The 24,039-nt window shown below is 42.9% G+C and overlaps 1 protein-coding gene across 3 annotated transcripts in view; it reads left to right on the top strand.

The window, feature by feature from the left end:
- Positions 1 to 23,026, top strand: part of PDE7B (phosphodiesterase 7B) — a 261,431-nt gene extending 238,405 nt beyond the window's left edge. For all 3 annotated transcript variants that reach the window (XM_054023408.1, XM_054023409.1, XM_054023407.1), the window contains 5 exons: positions 8,664 to 8,755; positions 9,892 to 10,036; positions 12,428 to 12,524; positions 13,871 to 13,951; positions 17,299 to 23,026. In XM_054023408.1, the coding sequence (XP_053879383.1) occupies positions 8,664 to 8,755; positions 9,892 to 10,036; positions 12,428 to 12,524; positions 13,871 to 13,951; positions 17,299 to 17,516 (633 nt within the window). In that variant the 3' untranslated portion in view covers positions 17,517 to 23,026. The remainder of the gene's footprint in view (positions 1 to 8,663; positions 8,756 to 9,891; positions 10,037 to 12,427; positions 12,525 to 13,870; positions 13,952 to 17,298) is intronic.
- Positions 23,027 to 24,039: the final 1,013 nt, after the last annotated feature.

Raw genomic sequence — 24,039 nt, 5'->3', positions numbered from 1 at the left:
AGCAATATTGATAATTAAAGGTTGCCTGAAACTTTCCATTATAAGACCCTGTTTTCAATAGCTTATAACTTTGGTTGGACTGAAATTTTCCATGTCAGATGTCTGTCTCAGACTAATTTTTTTTTAATTCTTATTTTTTATTTAAAGTTTCAGCTAAAACAGTTCAGCCATTTCTGAGAATGAGAGTGAAGAAAAATACATTGCTTTGCCCTTATTAAAAAAAAAACTACCAACCATTTAATAGAGAAGTTCTAGTGCCTTTACGCTTTGCAGCAATGACTTGAAATTTGGCAGGGTGTGGCTGGGGGCCTCAGCTCCTCATCTTTAAATTGCAGATTATATCACCCTCTCATTTCACAGGAGTGTTGTGAAGATAAATTCATTAATATTTATGAAGCATTTGTATACTTGAGTGATGAGCACCATAGAATAGCCCATGAGGAAATTAATAATTCTGCCTTCAGAGCAGGGTGTGAATAGTGTGCAATAAATAAGGCCTATTGCCACACATTGAACAATAAGTAAGCACCATCTGTTCTGCACTGAAAATTGGTAAGTGATCATGCCATTAAAGACTGTATCATAATGCATAAGTGCAAGAGGGTACAATTAAGGTTTCATAGGCTTTGTGGTCCCGTTTCCTCCTCCTCCCTCACCACACACTCTCTCATGATCCGTCCTCCATGCAGTCCCTCATGGTCCCACCACCTCGTCCATGCAATCGCTTGTGGTCCTTCCTCCTTATCTGCACAATCCCTCATGAGGTGGTTTCCTCCTCTACCATGCAATCCTTCATGGACCCTCCTGTGCTGCCCGATCCCTCATGGTCCCTCCTCCTCCTTCATGCAATCTCTCATGGGCCCACCTTGTCCTCTTCTGCACCATCCCTCAAGGTCCCATCTCCTTCTCCTCCCCATGTGATCCTTTGTGGTCCGACCTCATCCTCTTCTGTACAACCCCTTGTGATCCTTCCTCTTCTATGTGATTCCTCGTGGTCCCTCCTCCACTACCTCACAATCCCTCACGGTCTTTCGTTCTCCACACAGGCCTTCATCCTCCCATCTCTTTCTCCTCCACACAATCCTTTGTGCTCCCGCCTCCTCTATTTGCATGTGATCCCTTGTCTCCTTCCACCATGCAATCCCTTGTGGTCCCATCTCTTCCTCTTCCACATGATCCCTGTGGTCCCACTCTCCTCCATGCACTCTCTTGTGGTCCATCCTTCTTCTCCCTATGTGATTCCTCATGGTTCTTCCTCCCTGCAGTCCTTTGTGGCACCTACCTTTAGTCTTCTCCCTTGTCACTTTTCTTTTTGTGATGCCTCTTATCTCTCCCATACCTGCCCCTACAGAAACCAGAGCAGTTCCTTAATGAACTGACACCAGCCCTTCCCAAGCTCACACCTGACAGCAAGTGGGCAGGAGCTGCTGACGTCACAGCATTGTTGCATTATCTCATAGAATTAGGGTGGCTTCTCATGCATCCCCAGAATACCAGACAGTCCAGTACTTCCAAAAATGGCAGGTACCTGCCCCAGCCTGCATGACCCTGCCCTCGCGGGCGTGACCTTGAACGCACGGAGGATGCTATTTTTAAGAGCTTGCCACCCCACCAGTGTGACCTCATGAGTAAGGCTATGATTTAGTCATGGGGGCCACCGAACAGCAGCTGCTCCGGCCACACCCAGGAGTGCTACTGGGGGGGGGCGGAGGGGGACCATAGGGCTGCTGCTCGGGGGGGCGGAGCCAGCGCAGCCCAGCTGCCAGGGGCTGCCCCAGAACCGCTGCCGGGGGCCACCAACTAGCAGTTGCTCCGGCTGCCCCAGGGACCACTGCTGGGGAGGGGACCAGGAGCTGCTGCTCAGGAGGGGTGGGGAGCTGCTGCTTGGGTGTGGGGTGGGGCCTACGTGGCACCAGCTGCCAGGGGCCACCCCAGGACCACTGTCGGGGGCTACCGAGCATCGGCTACTCCAGACACCCCCGGGACCGCTACTGGGGGCTGCCCTGGGTCCGCTGCCGGGGGTTGCCAAGCTGCAGCTGCTCCAGCTGCCCCCGGGACTGCTGCTGGATGGCGGGGGTAGGGGCCACTGCTTAGGAGAGGGCCGGGGGCTGCTGCTTGAGGGAGGTGGGGGGGCTGCTGTTTGGGGGGGCAGGGCTAGCGCAGAACCAGCTGCTGGGGACCGCCCCGGGACTGCTGCCAGGGACCACCGAGCTGTGAGTGACTTCTCTGGCTGACCCCGGGACCGCTGCTTGGGGCGGGGGGGTTGGGGGGATGAGGCCGCTGCTTGTGAGAGGGCCAGTGCAGCACCAGATGCCAGGGGCCACCCCCTGGGACCGCTGGCAGGGGCCGCCGAGCAGCAGCTACTCGCCCCCGGGACAGCTGTTACAGGGGGGTAGGGGCTGCTGCTCGGTGGGGCCCGGGGGGGGGCGCTACTTTGGGTGGGATTAATGGGCAGATGCTTAAGGGAGGGCCGGGGGGGGGCTACTGTTTGGGGGGGCAGTGACCACCGCAACAGCCACTGCTCGGGTGGTCCCTGGGGCCAGCTACCCAGGCTGCCCGACTAGAGGCTTGTGTGGCTGGCCCCAGGGCCACTCCAGCAGCAGCCAGTGCGGCTGGCTGCAGAGCCGCTCCAGCAGTGGCTAGTGTGGCTGTTCCCGGAGCCAGCTGCTTGGGCAGCCTTGGGCTCAGCCACTCTGGCCACTGCAGTAGTCACGGAGGTCACGGAAAGTCACAGAATCCGTGATTTCCACGACCTCCATGACAGACATGGAACTCTACTCATGAACCATGTATGCAAGGTCACACCAGCTGGGGTGGAGCAGCACATTCTTCAAAATGGCAAACCATTTAAAAACAGGCCTGTCTGGCCTAAAACCAGACAAACAGCCTGCCTGCATGGGAAGAAATGTGTCAGGCACCAGGACGGGCCCAGCTAGTCTTGAACGCAGATTGTATTCCCATAGCACCCCTGCATCACTCAGTGCATAAGATTCAGTAATTGTTCAATATTTCTTTTTATCTTCATCATTTGTCTACCACAAACAGAAATTGAACCAACTACAAAGGGTGGCCCCAGGCCTTACTTACTGCTCACCACCCAAAGCCTGCACTGAATGCAGAAATTGGGTGGCACTGTGTAATGTAGAGATGCTTTCCCTTTTCCTCTCCGCTGGGAGAGGAGAGAAAACATATCCCTCTCTGTCAGAGCCACAATGTTTCGTGGTTATTATCTAACTGCAAGCTCCAGCCCCACCACTTTGTTTGGGCACCAGTTGCAACGTTCTCTGCTACACAGCATGCCGTGTATATAGGTGTCTCATTAGACACTGTTAGAGTGTGTTGTGTTAGGAATATTATGGGATTAGGATCTTTGCATCTTCATATTATAAATCCAGGATACATTGGGCATCTTGGCTGCAAGTCACCTTGGAGGACTTATGTAAAGACCCTCCCCATATCACTCATGTTCCAAAGAGGTTTGTGGAATGCAAGCTACATGGGGAGGTATTTACACCCTGTGTGCTGCAGAGAGCAGCAATGCATGGGCCAGGGGATCCAAAATGACTCTATTGCCCCCACACACACACAAGCCATGGGGAGGTACAGGAAATGCTCTTCCAGCTCATAGGATGCAGGAATAACTGCTGGGAGTGGCACTGCAGCCCTGCACCCTGCCTCTGAACTTGGGGGTGGATTTTGCTCTTCCCCTCCATAGTACCTCTACCTTTGTGTGCTTGAAATGAATTTCACACACTAAGAGCCACACACATCAGTAAATTAGATTGGCGCACATAGAACCTTGATGGAGTGGCAGAAGGAGTGGACTGCAACAGGGAGCCTGCTTGGTGGGGAGATGAAGCTGATATGATGGGGAGACTGGGACTTGCTGTGCAGGAAAACCAGGTATGGGAAGTCAATGAGGAATGGGGAGAAGGGACTGAGAGCCATTTGGATGGAGGTGAAGATTGAGATCCGATTAAGACTTTTGGCTGTAGGTCTTTTGTCTGTCTCATTTGTTGCAGAAGTTGGAAGGTGTGTAGTGAATGAGGCAGGGGACTGCAGGAAGAGAAAGGCTGGTCTCATGCTTAAAGCAGTTAAATGCTGCCCTGGGGAACTGGATTAGATCCCTGCCTCTGCCACAGAGTTCCTGTGTGGTGGTGGGCAAATCACCTAACCAAACTTTGCACAGGTGGTCACTAATTATGTGTTCCTCATTTTCTGGGTACCCAACTTCAAACCCTGGGGTATGTTTTACAGAAATACTGAGCACTCACAAGAACTGTAAAGGGCTATATAATCCCAAGTACAGAGCAAAATCAGGTCCTAGACTTCTCAAATTGGGTACTCAAAATGAATGAATATTTCTAACTTTAATCTCTCTGTACTACAGTTCCCCATCTGTAAAATGGGGCTAATACCACCTCCTCGTCTGGCAGGAGTATTATGAAAAGAAAAGAAAGAAAGAAAGAAAAATATTTTTGAAGCACTCAGATACTATAGTGAGGAGCACCAGAGAAAAGTTCGTGACTAAATTAATAATTCTGTCTTCAGAGCAGGATTTGAGTACTGTACAGTAATTAAGGTCTAGAGTCACGCATTGAACAACGAGGATAAAACAAAACATTGAATGGCTGTTCATTCATTGAAACTGTCCCTTAGGTGTGTAATTTATTTATATCCACTGACAGCAAAGTCAAAGGAATGAGATAAAGATGTGTAAATAAGCATCCCCAGGAGCACTGCATAAGAAATGAAGACCAGGAGCTTAAATACCAGAAACTTGAAAAAACAAATTTGTCCTGAAATTACCTCCTCGTTTATTCCATGCTTGCATATGTGTCTTGTCCATCCCGGTGTGATCCTTCTCACACATCTTTGTTTTATGCTTCGGGACATGTTCCCTCCCAATGCTTTCTGTAGGAGACCTGAATGCTAGAATACCAGGCTTCCTTCCAGGAAGTGCGTGCTCTTAGAATTTCAGGTCTCTAAACACATTCCCATAACCACCTCTCTGGAGCTATAAACAAATAGTTTCTCTCAGTTATGCTTCATCTCCATCTGACTCCTTAGTTCTCACCGTCAGCTTAAAAACGCACCCGAAAAGATGTCTGAATTCTCTCTTACCTAAACGACCCCAAGGGCATTGTGTTAATTCCACCATAGCCTTCCATGACTGACTGAGTCACTAGCCGGAGATCCCAGGAATTACCAATCTGGTGCTCTCCAGGAATGCTGACTGAAAGTCTAAGGATAAAGTAATATATTTAATATAGAGCAGCCATCCAGAGATCCCAGCCAATAGGAGCAGAAAAAGACAAAACAGGGACCTTTGGACACTCCATCTGAAACTGCAGAATGGTCTCTGACTTTCTTTGCCCTGCGCTGATTGACTGTTCATGAGGAGGAGCCAGGAGGGCTGGAGCAATCTCTTCACTTCAGCTTCACTCCATACCTGCCCCTTCTATGCTCTCCTCCCCCGCCCCATCCCTCCCACACTTTTCCCTTTTCTTTCTATTTAGCTGATCCCCTAACTAACCCTCCCAAAAACCAAAAACAAACAAAATCATGGCACTAACATGATCTTTGTTGCCATCACATTGGTCACACTGGTTGTTTGTTTTCACCATTCCCCCATCCTGTGTCTGTCTTGTCTATTTAGACAACATTGTCTCATTGTTTCCCTGTACTCTCCAGCTGGTCTGTCTGTACCCACCCATCTGTTGGGTTCTGGTCTTAGACTTAGACTGTACACTGTTGGAGGCAGGGAATACCTTTTTTGTTCTGTGTTTGTACAGCACCTATCACAATGAGGTTCTGGCCCATGACTAGGGCTCCTAGGCATTATAGTAATACAAATAAATAATAATAGTAATAGACAATGTTACCAGACCGTGTCAAAATCAGCCTGGCTTCTGTAAGGAAAATGAGTGCCTCTAAAAAGTAAAAGGTAATAGATGAAGGTGACCCAGTGGGCATCATTTAGATAGATTTTCTAAAAGCTTCTAAGAAGGTATATTCTTGGAGACTCTGCGGGAAAACAACTAAGCATGGAGGAAAGTCTTATCAGGGCAGATTCCAAACTGGTTAAGTAATAGCAAAGTAATAATGGTGACTGACTGTTCCCCTGAATGGAGACAGATTAATAGTGGAGAGGTCCAGAAGTCATTACCGGCGTTATTAACAAACAAATGTTACCGCGGACTAAATCCTCCAGTCTATGGCTTTGTCTACACTACACAGCTTTTAGTACGGCCATGTTGCTAAAAGTTGGGCAGTGTAAATGCTGTTTGTCGGCACTTTTGCCAGCAAAATACTTCCACCCCGTACAAGCGGGGTTCGTGTTGTCGACAGGAGAGCGCTCCTGCCAACAACGAGCCGTTTACATTGCCACTTGCTGCGGCAAAACTTTTGCCTTTCGGGAGGAGGCTTTTTTAAGCACCTGTGAACGATAAAAGTTTTGTCTTTCCATTGGCAGTGTAGACAAAGCCTAAGTGAGAGCCACAGAAGGCCCCAATCAGAGCAAATTCAATGTGATTCTGTTGCACTGAGGTAAAGGGCATGGCACAGAGAGCCACACAGGAGGCAATGGCATCCACAGTGGCCCTGCAGAAGGGACTTTAAGAGACAGTAAATCCCATCCTGGCCAATGAAGATCTGGTCTTAGTAGAATTCCTTTGTCACCTCTTAGCTGGATTACAGCAACACAATATACCTGGGCATGGAGCCTTCAGCTCTTAGGAAACTCCAACTAGTACAAAACACTGCAGCGCATCTGCTCAGCGACACAGGCTCCCATCACACCTGTCCTCTGCCTTTCTCATAGAATTTCATAGGTGAAAATTCCTGCTTAGACTCAATTATTTTGAGTAGTCAAAGCTATAGGACTATAAGAGACAGTCCTGATGTATTTAAATACATTAGGTAATTGGGCAGCAAGAGAATGGATAACATTTAATTTGGCTAAATAAACAGTAATATGCAGTGTCAAAAGTAATCTGAAATTTGCATTAAAAGCCATACTCCCCAAATCCATGAGCTCCTCAGAGGAAAAAGACTAGGAAGTCATTCTAGATATCTCAAGGTCTTCTAACTTCTTTGTGAAAGTCCATTGTATGCCCCTTGGTCGTTCTGTGGTCTCTCTCATTACCCCATCTACTACCAGTAGAAGGATCATGGGTTACACAAGGGATCCTTGTCTGACACCAGTATTAACCTCAGATGGCGTAGTCAGTTTGCTGTTATGTATTATTTTGCATGTCGTATTTTCATAGAAGCTCTGAATGATGCAAACTGTATTAATCAGGGCAATTAAACTTCAAGATATGTGGCACAAGCTGGTTGGGAGGAGGGGCTACAGCTATGGTAAGCCCAGCAAGTGGAATGCAAAGCCCTGTAGGCTCTCACTTTTGCCTCTTTCCTTTCAACTGCTCCAACTCCACATGTGAGTGGAACCTCAATATGAAATTGACTGGCTCTTTTGACAGTTTCATTTTGAGTCTCAGCCTCACCTGGGAACAGAGAAAAGTGATGCTGACAAGGTATCTTGCCAATTTCACGTTGAGGTTCCATTTGCAAAGGAACTGCTATCCTGTATCAGACCTATGGGCCTCATATCTTGTCTCCCATGGTAGCCGGTACCCAATATTTTAGAAGAAGGTGCAATAAGCTGTAATAGGCAATAACTTGTCCACAAGGAAAGCTATTTTCCTAACCCTCAGTAATTAAAAACTAGTTCATGTCCTGAAATATGAGGCCGTATATCTCTTCCAAAACTTTTCTGGGTTTGTTTTAATCTTACCTTTAGCATCTCTGGATCTGTATGCTATCCATGGATATTTTCCCATTCTTTTTTTAAATCTGCTCAGCTTTTGGCCTGAGTGATATCTTGTGACAATGAGTTCCACAGCCTAATTTGTGTTGCAAAAGAAAGTATTTCCTTTGATCAGTTCTGAATTTTGTTTCTTTTTCATTTAATTGAACATGTGGGGAGGAAAAGATGTGAGGATGGTCTGAGCAGAACAAGTTACTAGGAAAAAGAGCAAATTCTAAGCAGAGCAGGCTAATAGGTGCAGCATAGCATGATGGGCATAGAGAGGCAAAGATGTAAAAGAAGGAAGGAAATATGAAAGGGAGGCATATTCTGGAATGAAAAAGAGAGAGAAACAAGAGACGAGGGGAGAAAGAGAAGAGAAAAGATGGAAACTGAACAAAAAAAGGAACAAAAATAGAAGAAGGGACAGATACATTACTTATGATGTTACTAAAACACTGTGAAAAATGAATTTGTTTAACGGCTCATCTGTACTATTTGTTTCTTTGCAACTATTTAATAAACAAATGGTGTTGTGAATTTTTTAAAGTTCCCTTAGTGCATGCCAAGGTCTCAAAAATAATAGTGTGTTTGAGGTACTCAGCAGTAGGAAGACCTCTGAATCCTGGCATGACCTGATTGCCTGATGTTTGGCATACCTATAGCATTTAAGTTAGCTAGGCACTTCATGGGATTTGGGGTCTTTGGCTGCAGTATCAGGTGTTGTCCACTGGTAGAAGCAGGAAACGTGATTAGATGGATCACTTATAAGGTCTGGCAAATCTTACGCATTTCTGTTAAATGTGGGAAATCTATCTATGTCTTTTTATTTCCTTACCTCCTTCCTCCTCAGAATGTCTCTGTGTTAGAAAATCATCACTGGAGATCAACAATAGGCATGCTTCGAGAATCAAGGCTCCTTGCCCATCTACCAAAGGAAATGACGTAAGTGCCACCCATGTGAAACATGCTGATAAATTCCATGGAGAACAAACCAATGGCCTATTTCATTGCTTGATTAAAAACCATAAGCAGAGAGGCCAAAGGCTGATTGTAGGCTGAGCTAGTGTCTCACCTGCTCCTGAAGGTGATGTAAAGCACATTGGCCTGGTAGCGTGGGATGCACGTGGGCTGGGGCTTCACTAGGAATATTACCTAAAAGTTTGTCACTGTTGCTAATACTTGCTCAGCTGCACCAATATTAGCATTGTTAGCAGTCTCAATGCTGAGAAGGCACCGATGGCCACCCATTGTGGGTTTGTTTTTTTTACACCATATCAATTAAACCAGCTCAGCGTTAGTGTTAACAATGGTGGGAAACAGAAGACACCGCTAGTGTAGATATGCCCTAGGTGTCTCCCACACCCTACCAGAAGAATGTGCTTCAAATCTGACTGTCTCTGAGCAGAGGGAGATAGCAAAGTCAGCAGAAAGAACAGAGACTGAATGTAGGCGGAGCTGACCGTAGTGTGTTGGTTTTTGCTGCAGTTGTTTGTGTGTACGTGTGCACAGTATTGACCCTTGGGAAATGTATGGAAACACATTTTTCACACAAACCACCAAGCAGCTCTCCAGTGTTACGTTTTAATCACTGGTGACTTGGGAAGAATACAAACAGATTATATAGAAAGGACAGGCTTTCTATCCCATTAGTAATTTCCTAAATCATCCAATCCCCTTCTTCTCAGTCCTTCTTTAAAGAAATAATGTACAATGCCTTGGCGTTTGTGTGGCTGCCAATCTAAAACCCTATGACATTAATTCTTCTAGATGCCTTTCGTGTTCACCCAATAACACATCCTGCTGTTTAGTTTGCATTCTTCACAATACTTTATGGAAGCTCCCTGGGCAATTTACACCAACATGATTATTCTGCCACACTGCCTATTCCACATGCATCCCATTGCCAGCTAAACTGCTGGTCTCCTGCAAGCTATCCCAGTGGAGAACAATGAAGTGGAGTCCATCTGCTAGCTTGAGTCATCACAAAATACTTAGAAGGAGGCAGACTATGATGTGGTTTAAAACCATTGATGTTCAACAATCCCATATTCAAAAGGGCTCATTTTTCTTGCCTACAGCCAGGATATCGAACAGCAGCTGGGCTCCCTCATCTTGGCAACAGACATCAATAGACAGAATGAGTTTTTGACCCGGTTGAAAGCTCACCTCGAAAATAAGGATCTGAGATTGGAGGATGCACCAGACAGACATTTTATGCTGCAGGTACTTTTTTTTCCCCTTAAAGGAACAGTGTATGTATGTTAGCTCAGCCTCAGGGTACCCTTTACCCGCCATCTTAATTGCTTTGCTGCTGTCACCTAACATGTTTCAAAGCAAGCAAAAACATACCTCCAGTACTTCCCAGTATACCAAGTGTTACATTATAATCCGAATATAGCAGATGCAGCAAAGGATCAACTATTATTCACCTCTTGAGTTGCAGGCCACTTTGTCTCTTGCCATGTCTCTCTTCCCTTGACTATTTCCCCTGTCATCAGGGCCGGCGCAACCCATTAGGCGATCTAGGTGGTCGCCTAGGGCGCTAACATTTGGGGAGCGGCGACCGCGGCAGCTGGATCTTCAGCCGCTGCGGTCGTCGGTGGTATTTTGGGGGCTGGACCTTCCGCTGCCTCTGTCAGGAGTGGCATTTCAGGTGCGGGACCTCTGTTGGGGGGGGCATTTTGGGGGCGGGACCTTCCGCCGCCTAGGGCGGCAAAAAAGCTGGCGGCGCTCCTGCCTGTCAGGGCAACTACTACTTCAGCAGAAGGTAGGAAGCTCAGTCTCTTACTCCAGCCACTGACAATGCTTTTTCACAGAGGAGTTGGCAGTAGGTGCCTGAGCAGTGGTCACTTCGTTGATGCTCCTAATCTCCATCTGCATGGAGGAAACCACTGCCGTGGCAGTTCTTCCACAGATAATGAAAGAACCAAATCTAATTTAAAATCAAATGGACTCAAGTTGCTTCTTCCAGCTATACTGCAGTAGTTAATGGTATCTTCAGAACAAATTTCCACCCATTACATCACCTTCACTATTAACCTAAAGGTAGCTGTATGCTGCATTTTTTCTGTAGAAATAGCACCACACGAAGCTGCCTGCTCTTAAATAGCTCCTAAATAGCTTTTATCCTACAAAACACCTCAAGTAATTATCATCCGTTAAAAACAAACTCTAATTGCTGCCAGCTTAAAATGCTTTGCTGAGGTACTGCTGGGGTCGGGTGAGGGAAGGAATGGTATTCAGGTAACTACTCCTTCAGAAAAGTAATATATGAACTAGTTTGCCTATCTTGCCTCCTTGAACAAAATGTCTTAGGCCTGGTTTCTTCATGGACCACTACATTTAGGCAATGGGTTTGTAATCATGCTTCACGACAGATCAGGCAAATTGATGGTGCAAAATGCAGCATTGGTTCCAGTGGAGAAAACATGAAAAACAACTGTTCTTTCCTGTGAAAATTCATACTTGTGAATTGGGGAAGGGTGCTACCACTTCCTCAAGGTCTCTTGGATTAAACTGTCTGGCCTCAATATTACTTATAAAACATACTTTAGTAGTTTACTTCTTTATACCCATTTTACAGATGAGGAAACTGGGGCTCAGAGAACAATAGTGATTTTCTTATGGTCACAAAGCTAGTTAGTGTCCAGCCAGAATTAGAATGCAGGTCTCTTGCTTTCTAGTCCCATGTCTAAATGACTAGAGTCCACGGTGCCTACCAAATAAGTTGCACCCTTTCTCCACCTCCATTTATTTTCTAGAAAGGAGGTAATGACCTTTACCATAGGTGAAATCTGCAATCCCTATGTCTTTGGCATCTGCACCAGCATTTTGCCTATCTGTCATGAAGTCTAATAATAAACCCATCAACTAGACATACTTTGTCCAGGAAGAAAGCACACAGAAGACATTTTGTTTCAAGGAGGCAAGACAGGCAGATTATTGCATATCTTACTCTTCTGAAGAAGCAGCAGCAGCTACTTGATTATAATTCCTTCCCTTGCCAATCCTACCCCAGCTCTACCTCAGCAAAGCATTTTCAACTGTTAGCAAGGTAAAAACAGGTCAGGGCAAACCACAAGGTCCTTTGCTTAGCTCAGTAAACAAAAAAACAGCTGACCCTCTGAGCTGACTGTATACACATATTAAACCCAAGCATAATCAAAGTGATATGTAAGGTCACTCACTGACACCATAAAGAAGTGATGCCCAAATAGTTTCACACTGGCTTGGCTCTTCATTTCCTTGTCCTCATTGATGGATGCCAAGGCAGGCAGTCAGCAGGAGTCAGCCTGAAGCTTTTGTTGGCTTGCCCACCACCAGTCATATCCAAGAGGCTGTGCACACTTGGAATGTGGTGCTTCTCTCGTTCTCGCTACTATAAAATGGGGCTCTGAATGAAGGTTTTGTTACAGGCTTGAATAAGTGCTGTTTCCTGAAGCGGCACATTTGGGCAGGGCTCAGTTTCTATAATGTATTCTTGAATCCATCTTGGCAGCACGCTTGCAGGGCCCAGCAGTTTCACGGCACCTCAGAGTGCAATAAATTCACTGCTGAACGATTGCTAGCTAATCATTTCTTCTCCCCACCACCACTCTCCTCCTTTACTTTCAGATCGCGCTGAAGTGTGCTGACATTTGCAATCCTTGCCGGCTCTGGCAGATGAGCAAGCAGTGGAGTGAAAGGGTCTGTGAGGAATTCTACCGGCAAGGTCAGCCCTCTGACATACTGAATTCTCCTTTCACTTTGTTCTTTAAGGCACTTAATGTGATAAGAGAGAAATTGGCTAATCTCAAGTGGCGTTTGCTCTGCAATCAACTACCCAATTCTCCTCTGAAATCTCCCCAAAAATATGATGACAAGCAGAAATGTGGCCTTATTTTGCATGTGGTTGGTAGTGAGGGGCAAGAGGAGGAAATGAAATAGAAGAGAAGCGGGTATTTCTTTGATCTGATTGCCCCTGTAAGACGGTGTCAGTGAGGGTGGTTCTGCTGTGCCTTGAACCTTTAATTAACTGTACAAAATCTCTGGTCATTGTTATCCGCTCTGAGCTGAAACTCCCATGGGTATGTACTGCTCAGAAATTACACAGCCATCACTTGTTTTCCAAAATATAACTACAGTTCCTACCGTTAGAGTGTTACATTTGCTTTTTCCTTCTCCTCTACTTACAGTTGCAGGGAAACTAGACACAGTCTGAACATGCTCACCACTAAGCCAAGTTCTAATGCAATCTAGGGGGCCTAACTGTAAACATTTTCTAACCCCTACTAAGAGCAAAGCTAAACATGGTTTTTAACATGGTAACAACATACCATTTGGCTCCATCTGCACAGGCCAGGCCAGATTGTGCTACAACACAGTGAGGATGTAGTGGAATTTAATCACTGTTAAATCCTTTTTTAGTAGTATTAACAGAGCCTAAAGGAAGGGGTGAAGATGGTAGAAGAGCAAGCGTAGTGCTCTGGCGTACTGAATTTATTGACATTTCATGTCCACACTACAAATTTAAACCAGAACTGAGCATGGTTGTCAGCAATAGCTGGCCTTTATAGGCAGTTTCACACCAGAGTAGTCATATGGTGGTAAAAACGCCCAAGCCCAATCCACACTAGTGCTTATACCACTGCTAGCATTTCAAACTCTCATATACTTCATCCTGGGTTTTCTTAGCTGTGTTTTCCCAGAGAGTACAGCTGTCTCGGCAGGTCATGGATTGAGATACATTCCACTCTGATTTCGATGAACCAGAGGATCAGCCTGCTTACAGTTATTTCCTGTGACATCTTAAATTGTTGGTTTTAATTTGTTTAGGCATGTATAACAGGCCCTGCCTCAGATTTCTAATTGCAGATTTCTATGTGGAACCATTGTATGATCATGTTGAGACTTGCAGTCTCTCTTTAAAACGGTGATGTCCATCAAGGCATCAAATGGAGATGAAATGTAAGGGTTAATTCTCCTAGGATTTGCTGTTCCATCCATATTATAAGGAATAAAAGATCATATTCAATATTGCCAAGTGGCAAAAATGTTGTTCTCCTTTCTTTTTGGTAGGTGATCTGGAACAAAAATTTGAATTGGAAATAAGCCCTCTTTGTAATCAGCAGAAGGACTCCATACCTACTATACAAATTGGTGAGCTTAACTTTCATTCTTTTGTCTCTTTCTCCTCCCCCCCCACCCTGAAGGTGCAACACAAGCTAAGCAGAAGATAGCTGTGTGGTTTTATACCAAAAACTTCAATAACCCCAGGAGTAACATTGGATGAAAATAAAACCCATTTGCCAAGCAGGCCAGATAAACCAAGAGCAAGGCTGAGTGCAGCCGTAATGTAAACAAGCAAAGGAGTGACACAGCAGCAGCATGCGAGGATGAATGGTCCTCAAAGAGAAGTTCAGACAGCTGCAGCATGATCCCACTTAGTGAAATATGCCACTTGTTTGCTGTGATAGTCCTGAGTGAAGTAAAGGGTTTCATGAAACCTTTTACCTATTTAGTGCCTCCCAGTTAAACTAACTCAAACCCTGCTTCCCATTCTGACCTCCCACAAAAATCCCCACTAAATACTCCATAATCCAGTACTCATGCTGCAATGGGCATGTAATCTAGTTAGCGAGCCAGTGGAAAATGGTTTCCCAAGGACTCTGAATGAATCATTCATTGTTTTCCATGAGTTCTCTAGAGTCCTAATTTTCCTCCTTTCCTTCTTCCTCCAAGTTCTCACACTGCAACCAACCATGGTCTGCCAAGACTAGCAGGCTGCAGTGCACTGAGCAGCAGGGGGACTGGAGCGGATCCATCCAAAGTGACACAGGCTTTCCCTCCGCCACAAGAACTGAATTTGCTGCCTCCACAGCCTTCCCATCCCAGAAAGTGGGCTGAAGGTTAAGCTCAGGCTCCAGTGCACTCTTTGTAGACCACCCAAACAGCCCAATGGTTTATTTTTACTCAGTGTTTTCAAAATGCACCTTGTTTCAGAAAATGTGCATAACTGAGCAGTTGTGTAACCTTTCAGATACTGTGCCAAACATTCACCATTGAAGAATTGTGTTCTTTACATTTTGTTTGCTCCTTCTCCCCTACTCCAAGCCATGAAACACATGAGCTGGAAACAAGTTGAAAAACATGATAGTAAATAACTGATGGTTTTGAATCTCCCTTTGTGATTGCTTTGAGTTGGGCAATTCTGATTCACTCCACCACTGAGATCAAGTTCATCTTAGCTGATATGAAACATTGCTTTGGAATAATCTTTTCCTACGGAGCAGCAGCATTAGTAACAGATTTCACAAAGAGTGAAATTGAAACAGATCTTTCTAGATTGTGAGATTCACATAGGGAATACAAATAATTATGTTAGCCACATAGGGAATACAAATAATTATGTTAGCAGTGGCTAAATAAGGCAATACTAGAAAAAACAAGGGACATTCAGCTCTTCACATTGTTGGGTTCAGACCATACCCCTAATAGCACCATTGGTTCCAGCAGGCACTGACACACAGCAATGATGTTAATTGTACCAGCCCTTTCCCAATATACATATCAGGAGTTATTACCTTCATGAGATTGGGATTATATATCAATGGCAACATTCAGGCAAATAGGTTTGCTTGTCCAAAACATTGCTTCACTTTTTCCTTACGGTGGTTCTCTCTTACCATATGTGTGAGACGCAAACCTCTGAGAAAGCCACCAGATGCCAGGAAGCAAGGAACCAGGAGTCAGAAAACCCAGGTTCTAATTCTAGATTTGACACTCTCCTTTTCTGACCTTTGACCTTCTTGGGCCTCAGTTTCCCTACTTGTAAGGCAAGGATAACCATAACTATTCATATGTGTGTGTTATGAGGAGTAATAAAAGTCTGAAGCTGTTTTGGGCCAGATGCTAACTACCTTTATTTTTCTTATTTCAGTGAAAAGTAGAGCCTTTTTTAAGAGGCTCCGATTTCTTCTCAGATTAAGTTTGTGAAGATAAATGAGGGAAGTAATACAGTATTGGCAGAAATATATAAGCAAGGAACTCAAAAGTATACATACGCACATAGTTTACTGAATTATCTATAAATTAATATTCCAGAATGCCACTTACTGTGAAAATGAGTAAATATAATAAACAAAAAAGATATATTGATATATTTTTAAAATACAGCAAAACATCTCTGATCAGCACTACTTCACACAATATGGTTGTTTCACCTTGTTTCTCAGCTAAGATTGAACAGGAAAGTGCTATAGCGTGGTCTCATTAGAATATTAAGACTTGATTGGTGATATGTGTAATACTTCTGAATTGTTGTAAATGTTCCATTTTGTAAAAGTAAACTAAATATGTCTGATGAACAGAGCACATTTTATGATGCATTATGCTTGCATTGTGTTGGTTCATTTATTTACAAAATTATTTTAATCTGCCATGGGTCTCCCAGTCAGCAGTGCAAATTTATAAACATCTCCTATGCTGCATTATTACACAACCAGTGCAATCAATAGCTTCAGGAGAAACTGAAAGCAGAACTTTAGTTTAACAGCCTGCTTTTGAGATCAAACTGCAGTCATGGCCTTCATTTGTTTTCTCTTCCATCAAAAGTGATTTTGGTCATATAAAAAAGTATTAAATCCTCCTCAGTTAGAGATGTAATTAAAATATTCACTGTGCCTGTGCATACTTTTGCTACCATAGCTGCTGCAGGGTGAAAAGTGATGTGGAGGATAAAATCACTCCCTCTATCCACAGGTTTGAAAAATGATACAGTACCTTCCCAACATTCAGAGATACTAGATCATTTCCATGTTATAGACCAACATACAGCTCTAGCCCACTATCCTGGCATGCACACTGCCATACACAAAAGGGCCATTCTGTGACCTTTTAATCCAGTTTATGTTACAAGAACCCACAGCCTCTGACTAAACAGAACCAAAACCCAAAACATTAATTGTGCTGCTGCAGTTCTTTCCAAATAAGAGCATAAGTTCATTTTTGACTCAGGGATTTGCACTTGGACTAAGCTTTGTAAATAACTCCATTAATGTACAGCTCAGAAGTAGACCATAAGAGAGTCATGATTCACATGGTATATACAAACACACATACAGTGAAACCTATCTTGAGCAACCATTCAAGGGAAGGATAAAAATCAGTTGCTTAAAAAAAGTCTAATATAGGTAGAGTACAATTGTACACAGTAAGTGAGAGAATATTTTAGAGAGAGTTCAGGACAAGAGGTTGCCTGAAAAGGGTGCTGTCTTATACAGGTTTCAATTATTATACAGACAGAGCCAGCCAATCTGACTTTGCAATGGTCCTAGAGGATACATATTCCATAACCATCAGTTTAAGGGTGTGAGTTAGAGGCTTAGTTGTTACTTGTCTCTGGGGTTCTGTGACTTTGTTCACTGCACTTTAACCACTCAAACTGCAGGGAAAGGCATTTGGTGAACGATACTGCTCCTTACATGTCTTGTCTTGTGTTTCCCCAGGTTTCATGACCTACATCATAGAGCCGCTCTTTGAGGAATGGGCCAGGTTTACAGGAGACACTCCCCTATCCGAAAATATGCTAAGCCATCTCAGGAGGAACAAGGCCAAGTGGAGGAGTTTGCTCCACAAGCAACACAGCAGTAGCCGGAGCAATGACCACTCAGGTCAAGTGACTGAAAATGAAGAGCAGACTTTAAATGAAGGCGACATCCCATAGTGCCAGTTTTGACTCTTCCTTATAGTACTGCTGCATCGTCTTTGTTAGGTCACAACAGTAAGCCAAATTGTCAGGAACTGCGAGGCGGTCATCAACAATGTGGAAAGGGAAGAAAAAGGGAAGCAGAAGTTATAAGGGTCCTCATGAATAAACCCACCCTACTTCTGAGTTTCAAATCTGAGCTCCTTTGAATTCACTCCCTCCTCTTCCTTATCCTTCTACGTATATCTGAAGCCATTCATCACTTCTGATCATTAACTGCTTGAATAAGGAACTCCGTTCAGTAGTGATGAAGCTGGGCCAGTAAATGGCTACCAACTAACAGGGAGGATTAGAGAGAAAGCATGGGAGACGCCAACATATTTCATTCACCCTGGCTCATATTGTGATAGGTAGCTGTATATAGGCCCAGAGCGCCATACACAGTTTTAAGTCTGGCAGCTGGACTGCGCATTAAACCACCAGCATCTTCAGAACTCAGAGGACATTGGCTGAGTGAAAGTGCACAGAGGAGAGAATCTCATTATTTTAATAATTAAAATAATTAAAAAACCTTTTTAACTTTTGTATTCTGTGCACTAGACAACAGATCAAGAAATCTTGGACTGAGGTAACTCTATGTACATACAACTCAAGTGAGACAAGGCTCATTTGGTTAATCATTTTTATGCCACTTTAGATAAGAGACGGATATCTTCTCACCGTAGGGAACAGCAGTCCCTAGCAAATGAAAGGGAAGGTGTTGTACAGTCTAAACCTTTGCAACATTATCAGATCTATCTTTTTGATGACTCTGTTTCAATGACATGTTTATATCCATGTGTACATTTTCTGTAAATACAAAGCGCTACTGATTCCCATGCCAAAATACTGAAGTATTATGGGATTGCTACCTGTATAAACAATGGCACTGTGAACAGAATACTGTTAGTTTTAATACAAGAGAAAGCATTTGTAAATATGGTAAAGAGTTTATTAATACACTATTGTTTGCAGATAAAGGCCTTAACTTTTAGCATCCTTCACTGCTAGCTGTTCAAATCATAGCATCTGAACTATCTTTTGATTTTCAGCCTTCCAGCAGAGGTCATAAAAGAATGAAATCTGTCAGGGCATTTTCTGGAAACTTCACATGCATTCCATATGAATTCATATTGTTTAATCTATGGCATAGTGCACATTCAGTCTAATCAGCTGCTTCACAAAGCCTGAAGATATTTTTTTTTAAACCATAGCAATATTACACAATCTATTTTACAGTTCAAACTGGTAAACATATAGTCATGAGTTTTAATTTTTATTAAGTAGCAAAGTAGTCTACAATGCCAGACACACCCAAGTGAGGGTTGGATGCTGGTTTTGATCCTGGCATTCTGGCAGTTCTAGATTCCATTTGCTTTCTCAAATGATGCAGAACTGTAATGTCACTTTTTATTTATTTATTTTTTAGTCTTTAGATAAGTTTTTAGGTATTTTCCCCCATCTTAATAAAATACTTTACCCAGATTTTAGCATTTTTAAATCTCACTTAATGAGTGAAAATACGTTGTAGCCAATCTAGTAAGTTCCTGCTTAACTATTACTGGAAGTAGTTATGTGGGAGCTTCCCCTTCTCGCTTCCAATATTTTGAAAGATATGCATTGTAGCCTACCCCATAAACATCCTCTGTTGGGACATTCATTGGAACCTGTTCCTTAAGTTCCTCCAGTCAGATGAGACTTCGACCTGGGGCACTAACTCGTGTTAGTCAGGAGTTTGTTTTTAGTGTGTTACTCTAATAGCAAGTGCAATGCTGTTACATAACTATTTTTTCTACTCAAAATTGTGTCAATCTTATTTAAAGAGTTTTCTGTTAGAAAGATGTCCTCCATTTCAGGCTCCATAGTAGTACAATTGTATTGTGTGACATGATTGCCTTGGAGAGAGAGCAACATAGGCCAATACAGTTTATAGAGAACGTTTGAAAATGATGTGTTTACCCTTGGTGTAAAAGTGCAAGGTAATAAGGGATATTTTAATTATAAAAAGGCTAAATGATGTTGTTAGAGGTAAAATTTTCATACTCATAAGAGATCCAATCAGGGCATAATCTAAGTTTTAGTAAAGAAGGCTATGCATCTAATGAGTAATATATGTGTAGAATCATTTGGTGGAGAAGGGGACTGAAGCACATAGTGAAGTATAAAGGTGAAATTTAGATAACACTGGAAAGATGAAGCATGTTGGGCCAGATAGCTTGGTCCTCACCTATCATTTTATATTGTGTGGCAGCAGATAATGGACAATGAGAACATTTTTTTTCCTCAAGCCTTCCAAGCAGGACACACATCACATTGCAGTTTGCTATTTGATCTTACTAACAGTGCCTGCAATTCAGGGAGGGAGGAACCACTGCTTAAGTAGTGGAACAAGAGTATGTTCCCTTCCTTCCAAAACACAATTGTTGCCTTTTCCGTGACCGAAGTGAATGCCCCTTCTATTGTTTGTTAGCCTGTACTGCTGCATTCTTTTAGGACCTATTTTTCCTCCTGATACTCCATGGGTTTAGAATAAGTCAGGACGTGGTACTTACAACACAGAGCCCTTGAAGGATAAACAGCACTTTAGAAGATAAAAAACCTACCTAAGTCCCTCCAGAAGTGGGAAAGAGAATGCCCCTTCCCTTTTGTTTTTAATTATAAATGTAAACCTCTCTCCAGTTAGTTTGGAAGATTTTTTTTTAAAGCTGTTCTATAGCTTTGAATGAAACAAGTCTATTCAATATTGTATGTTGCCAGCTGTTTCTGTTGCTACATGCTAGTAGAGATAGTCAGATCATTGTGGCATTTCATACTTTAATTTGCTGTTCTGAGGAGTTTGTAGAAAATAGATCCTGGGGCAGATTTTTGCACAGTCAGAGGCCTGCTATGATGTCCACAGTACAATCTGGACTTTTGTTATTAGCACCTAAAATCTGTTATTCATGTCAACCCTTATAAAGTTAAAGTTCCTAACTACTCTAAACTGAAAGAGCTGCTCTTAAAAATAGATGAGGACTTCTTTTCATGAAACTGAAATGCACACACCTGCAAAGTTGCAAACAATAACCTTTACTAGTGAAACAATACTTGAAAGAAATTCAGGCTGGCTTCAGCATCTACCTAAATGACATGTAAATCAAAGGAATTATACTAGCCATGGTCTATCTAAGCCAGTTTGCCTCAGGTGCTCCAGACCAGTTCACATCAAAAGAGGGCTGTGAAGTGAGCCCTGGGAGCAGGTGCCTGCCAACCAGACAGTTTTGGGCTCTGCGCTGAAAAGCAGGGATTCTTGGTGAGTTCCACCATTTATTTTCCCCATGGAAGACGTCTGACTGCACTTGATGCACTCAGTTCAACACCACCAGCAACTAAATATACACTGTTGATTCATGTGTTATATATTGTCTTGTTTGGAGCACAGAAATACTTGTAAAACCCCAGGCTGGGAATGGGGCAATAGAATGGAAAGGGGTAGGGAAAAATTAAACATTTGCACAGAAGAGGAGGATATGGACTTTTGTCCCGTTAGCTGCATTTGACACTTTATAGAAGACCTATGTACATGAATTCTTACTTCTTCTAAGAGGGCCTGTTGGGGCTGCACAGCTCAAGTTCAAGAGTTTTCTAGTTGGGTTCGCTTTTTAGAAGTACATACTGAAAAGAGCTCTCAAGCATACTGCTACACAAAAATATATATCACTTATCTTGGTTAAAACCCACATTTATTTTCTTAAAGGAACGATTATGTAGTGCCATAGATGTGAATGCTGTAATTAAAAATTAATTAAAGCAAGGAAAATAGTTTAATTAGACTATTAGCCTTGATTCATAAAGCATATAAGCATGCTTTTTGCTATATCAGAGCTTTAAATAGCAGCAACGGATCAACATTTAGACCACTAATTAAAGAAAAAGGAAAGAAATACAGAAGTAAACATGAGAGAGAGACATTGTGGCAGGTCACTGTTTTAGCCCAAGACAATCTTCATATTTTAAACAAAACAAATGCAAGAAAAGTAGACAAGTTACAGTAGCAGCCAAAGGACTCATTAGCAAAACACAAGAATGTAGGCCACTATGCACAACATGGTTGAAGAAAGAGTATAGATTTAGAATCCATGTCACCAGAGTTGGTGACTGGACAAAAATTATATGAGCTGGCTTTCCATCTGATTTACTGTGGATTGTGGAGCACCTCAAGGCTTCAGATAAAACATGATTTAGATGAAGGAGACAGCCTACAATGAGCACTGAAAAGGCTATAGCATAAGGTTCCTAAGCTGTGAAACACAGCAAGATTGGTCAGCATTCTCATGCAGCACAACAAAAGGAGAAGTGACAGAATATGAGCTAAACAAGCTAGGATTGCACTGCACATCTTTCTTCAAACAACACCTACCCAAAACAATTACCAAGCAAGGTTCAAACCAACCAAAAAGGGGCCTATTTGATTTAATACAGCAAGTAGAATAGATGTCCTACTGGCTCTTTTCTTTCTATGATTGTTTTAACTTGTGCAGTTCATTAAGTCTATATTGTAAGATTGTATGAAAGAAATTCCATTTACACCACTAGCAGCACACTAAATGAAATGGACCATCTGTCACATTGCATTGCAGACACTTCACTAGCCCTTGTGTTAGTAGCCTCCACAGTCTAAGTCAGCCAAAACCAAGAAAAAAAGCCCAACAGCTCTCATGGGAGCAGCACTCCCAGTCATGGCTGAACATCACACATGCTGTAGCAGTGATGACTTTCATCAGGCCAGTCAGTCAGCATACCAACCACAATTTATTCCCTGCTGATAGCCAGTCTGTGTCACTGAACTGAGCTGGATATAAGATGGTCCCTTTGACCTGACTTGTGTCACAGAAGATCAGTACTTGTAATTCATTGGTAATTATGCATAAAGGTTAGTCTTATGTTAATTTTGTTTTTACAGTAGAAGATTAAATCTGAAATAACCAAAGCATGCAAATACAAAAAAAAAAAAAAAAAAAAAGGCAAGCTGTACTGCAAGAATATGTACATTTTACTTTCCCTTTGGTGCAAACAATCATTTATTGCTATAATCCATCCTATATTTTAGGTACACAAACTTTTACATGCAGAGCATAAAAAGTTTGACATGGATGTACAGTATATTCTGTTAATCTTTGAACACAAAATTGTATAGAAATGTCATGTTTATTGTAAAATGTATTACATAGCCTTACACATACCTAATACAACCATATGAGCTAAATCCTGGTGCCAGCGAAATCAGCTTCCATTGACTTCAATTGGACTAGGATTCTGCTCATATGTGTGTGTGTACGTCATGTAAAACAAGCTGAAAGGAAGTAACAGATTGTGTGAAAATTCTGTGACTGCTATGCAGTGATGCCAAGAATTAAACGAGAGACTTAACTGTATCTTTTTTTTGTTTTACATACTGCTGTAAGTATTCATCATGTCAAAGGATGACAATAAAAAGAATCACAGAATGACACATAGCTGAAGTTTATTGGTAGAAGAAACAGTTATCTGTGAAACATTTGCTTAACACTTGCTAAAATTTTCTGACTTGACAAGGCAGTCAGAATTCTTCCCCCCCTCGCCCCACCCCACCCACTAAGCTACCAATTTACCTGTAATTGTTTATGGGAAACACAGTGGCCCAAATTCATCCCTAAAGTGACTCCATGTATTTAACTGTAGATGCACCAGGGAAAAATTTAGTCAATTGTTTCTGTGTCTTTGTCCTAAAGATGTAATATGCAGATTTTCAAACAGTGCTAAATGTCCATAGTTATAACAGCTAGTAATAAAATGAGAGCTTTGGAAGGGAGGAAAAAACCTCATGCTTCAGGGCTTAAGCCAAACTCTAACCATTACAGTCTAAAATGAGACTTTTATTTGAGGGGGCAGATTATGTCACATCTACCTACTGTGGAGTTTCTTGCACCTTCCTCTGAAGCAACTGAGGCTACACACGGTCAAATAGAGGATACTGGCCTACCTGGACTACTGGTCTGATCCAGTAGGTAATTCTTATCTTCCCATTGCAAGGAAATGTGTCACTAACATGTATGGATAGTTCCTGCAGCAGAGGCTTTTGACGTTTTACAGATTCTTAAAATACATCAGTAAATGTTCACTGGTGCTTTCAGTTTGTACCCGTAAAACTAGCTAATAACTGCATGTGTGCAAATAAAATACAGATTGCGGGAGGACAAGTAGGTCTGAACTTAAGTCTTAGTCCCCTTTCTACAATAGACCCAGTTTGATATCTGGAAGCAAGCTTTACGGCTTAGGACAAATCATAATTTATTTCTGATAACCCAAGGCCAAATATCAGTCAAGCTGCCAGATCATGAGTATTATATGCTAGAGTAGTTCTGGGACCAGATTCAGTAAAAGGTACAAAAAGACCTAGGTTCGACGGGGACAGGTGAGCAAAGCCCACAGGTAAGTGGGGAACATGGAGAACGGGGAGATGGGTCGGAAACGAGAGGGAGTG

This window comes from Malaclemys terrapin, chromosome 3 (assembly GCF_027887155.1).
Source record: "Malaclemys terrapin pileata isolate rMalTer1 chromosome 3, rMalTer1.hap1, whole genome shotgun sequence".
Taxonomy (NCBI): Eukaryota; Metazoa; Chordata; order Testudines; family Emydidae; genus Malaclemys; species Malaclemys terrapin.
Note: the sequence above shows the minus strand (reverse complement) of the source record. Positions and strands in the feature narration are given on the sequence as shown.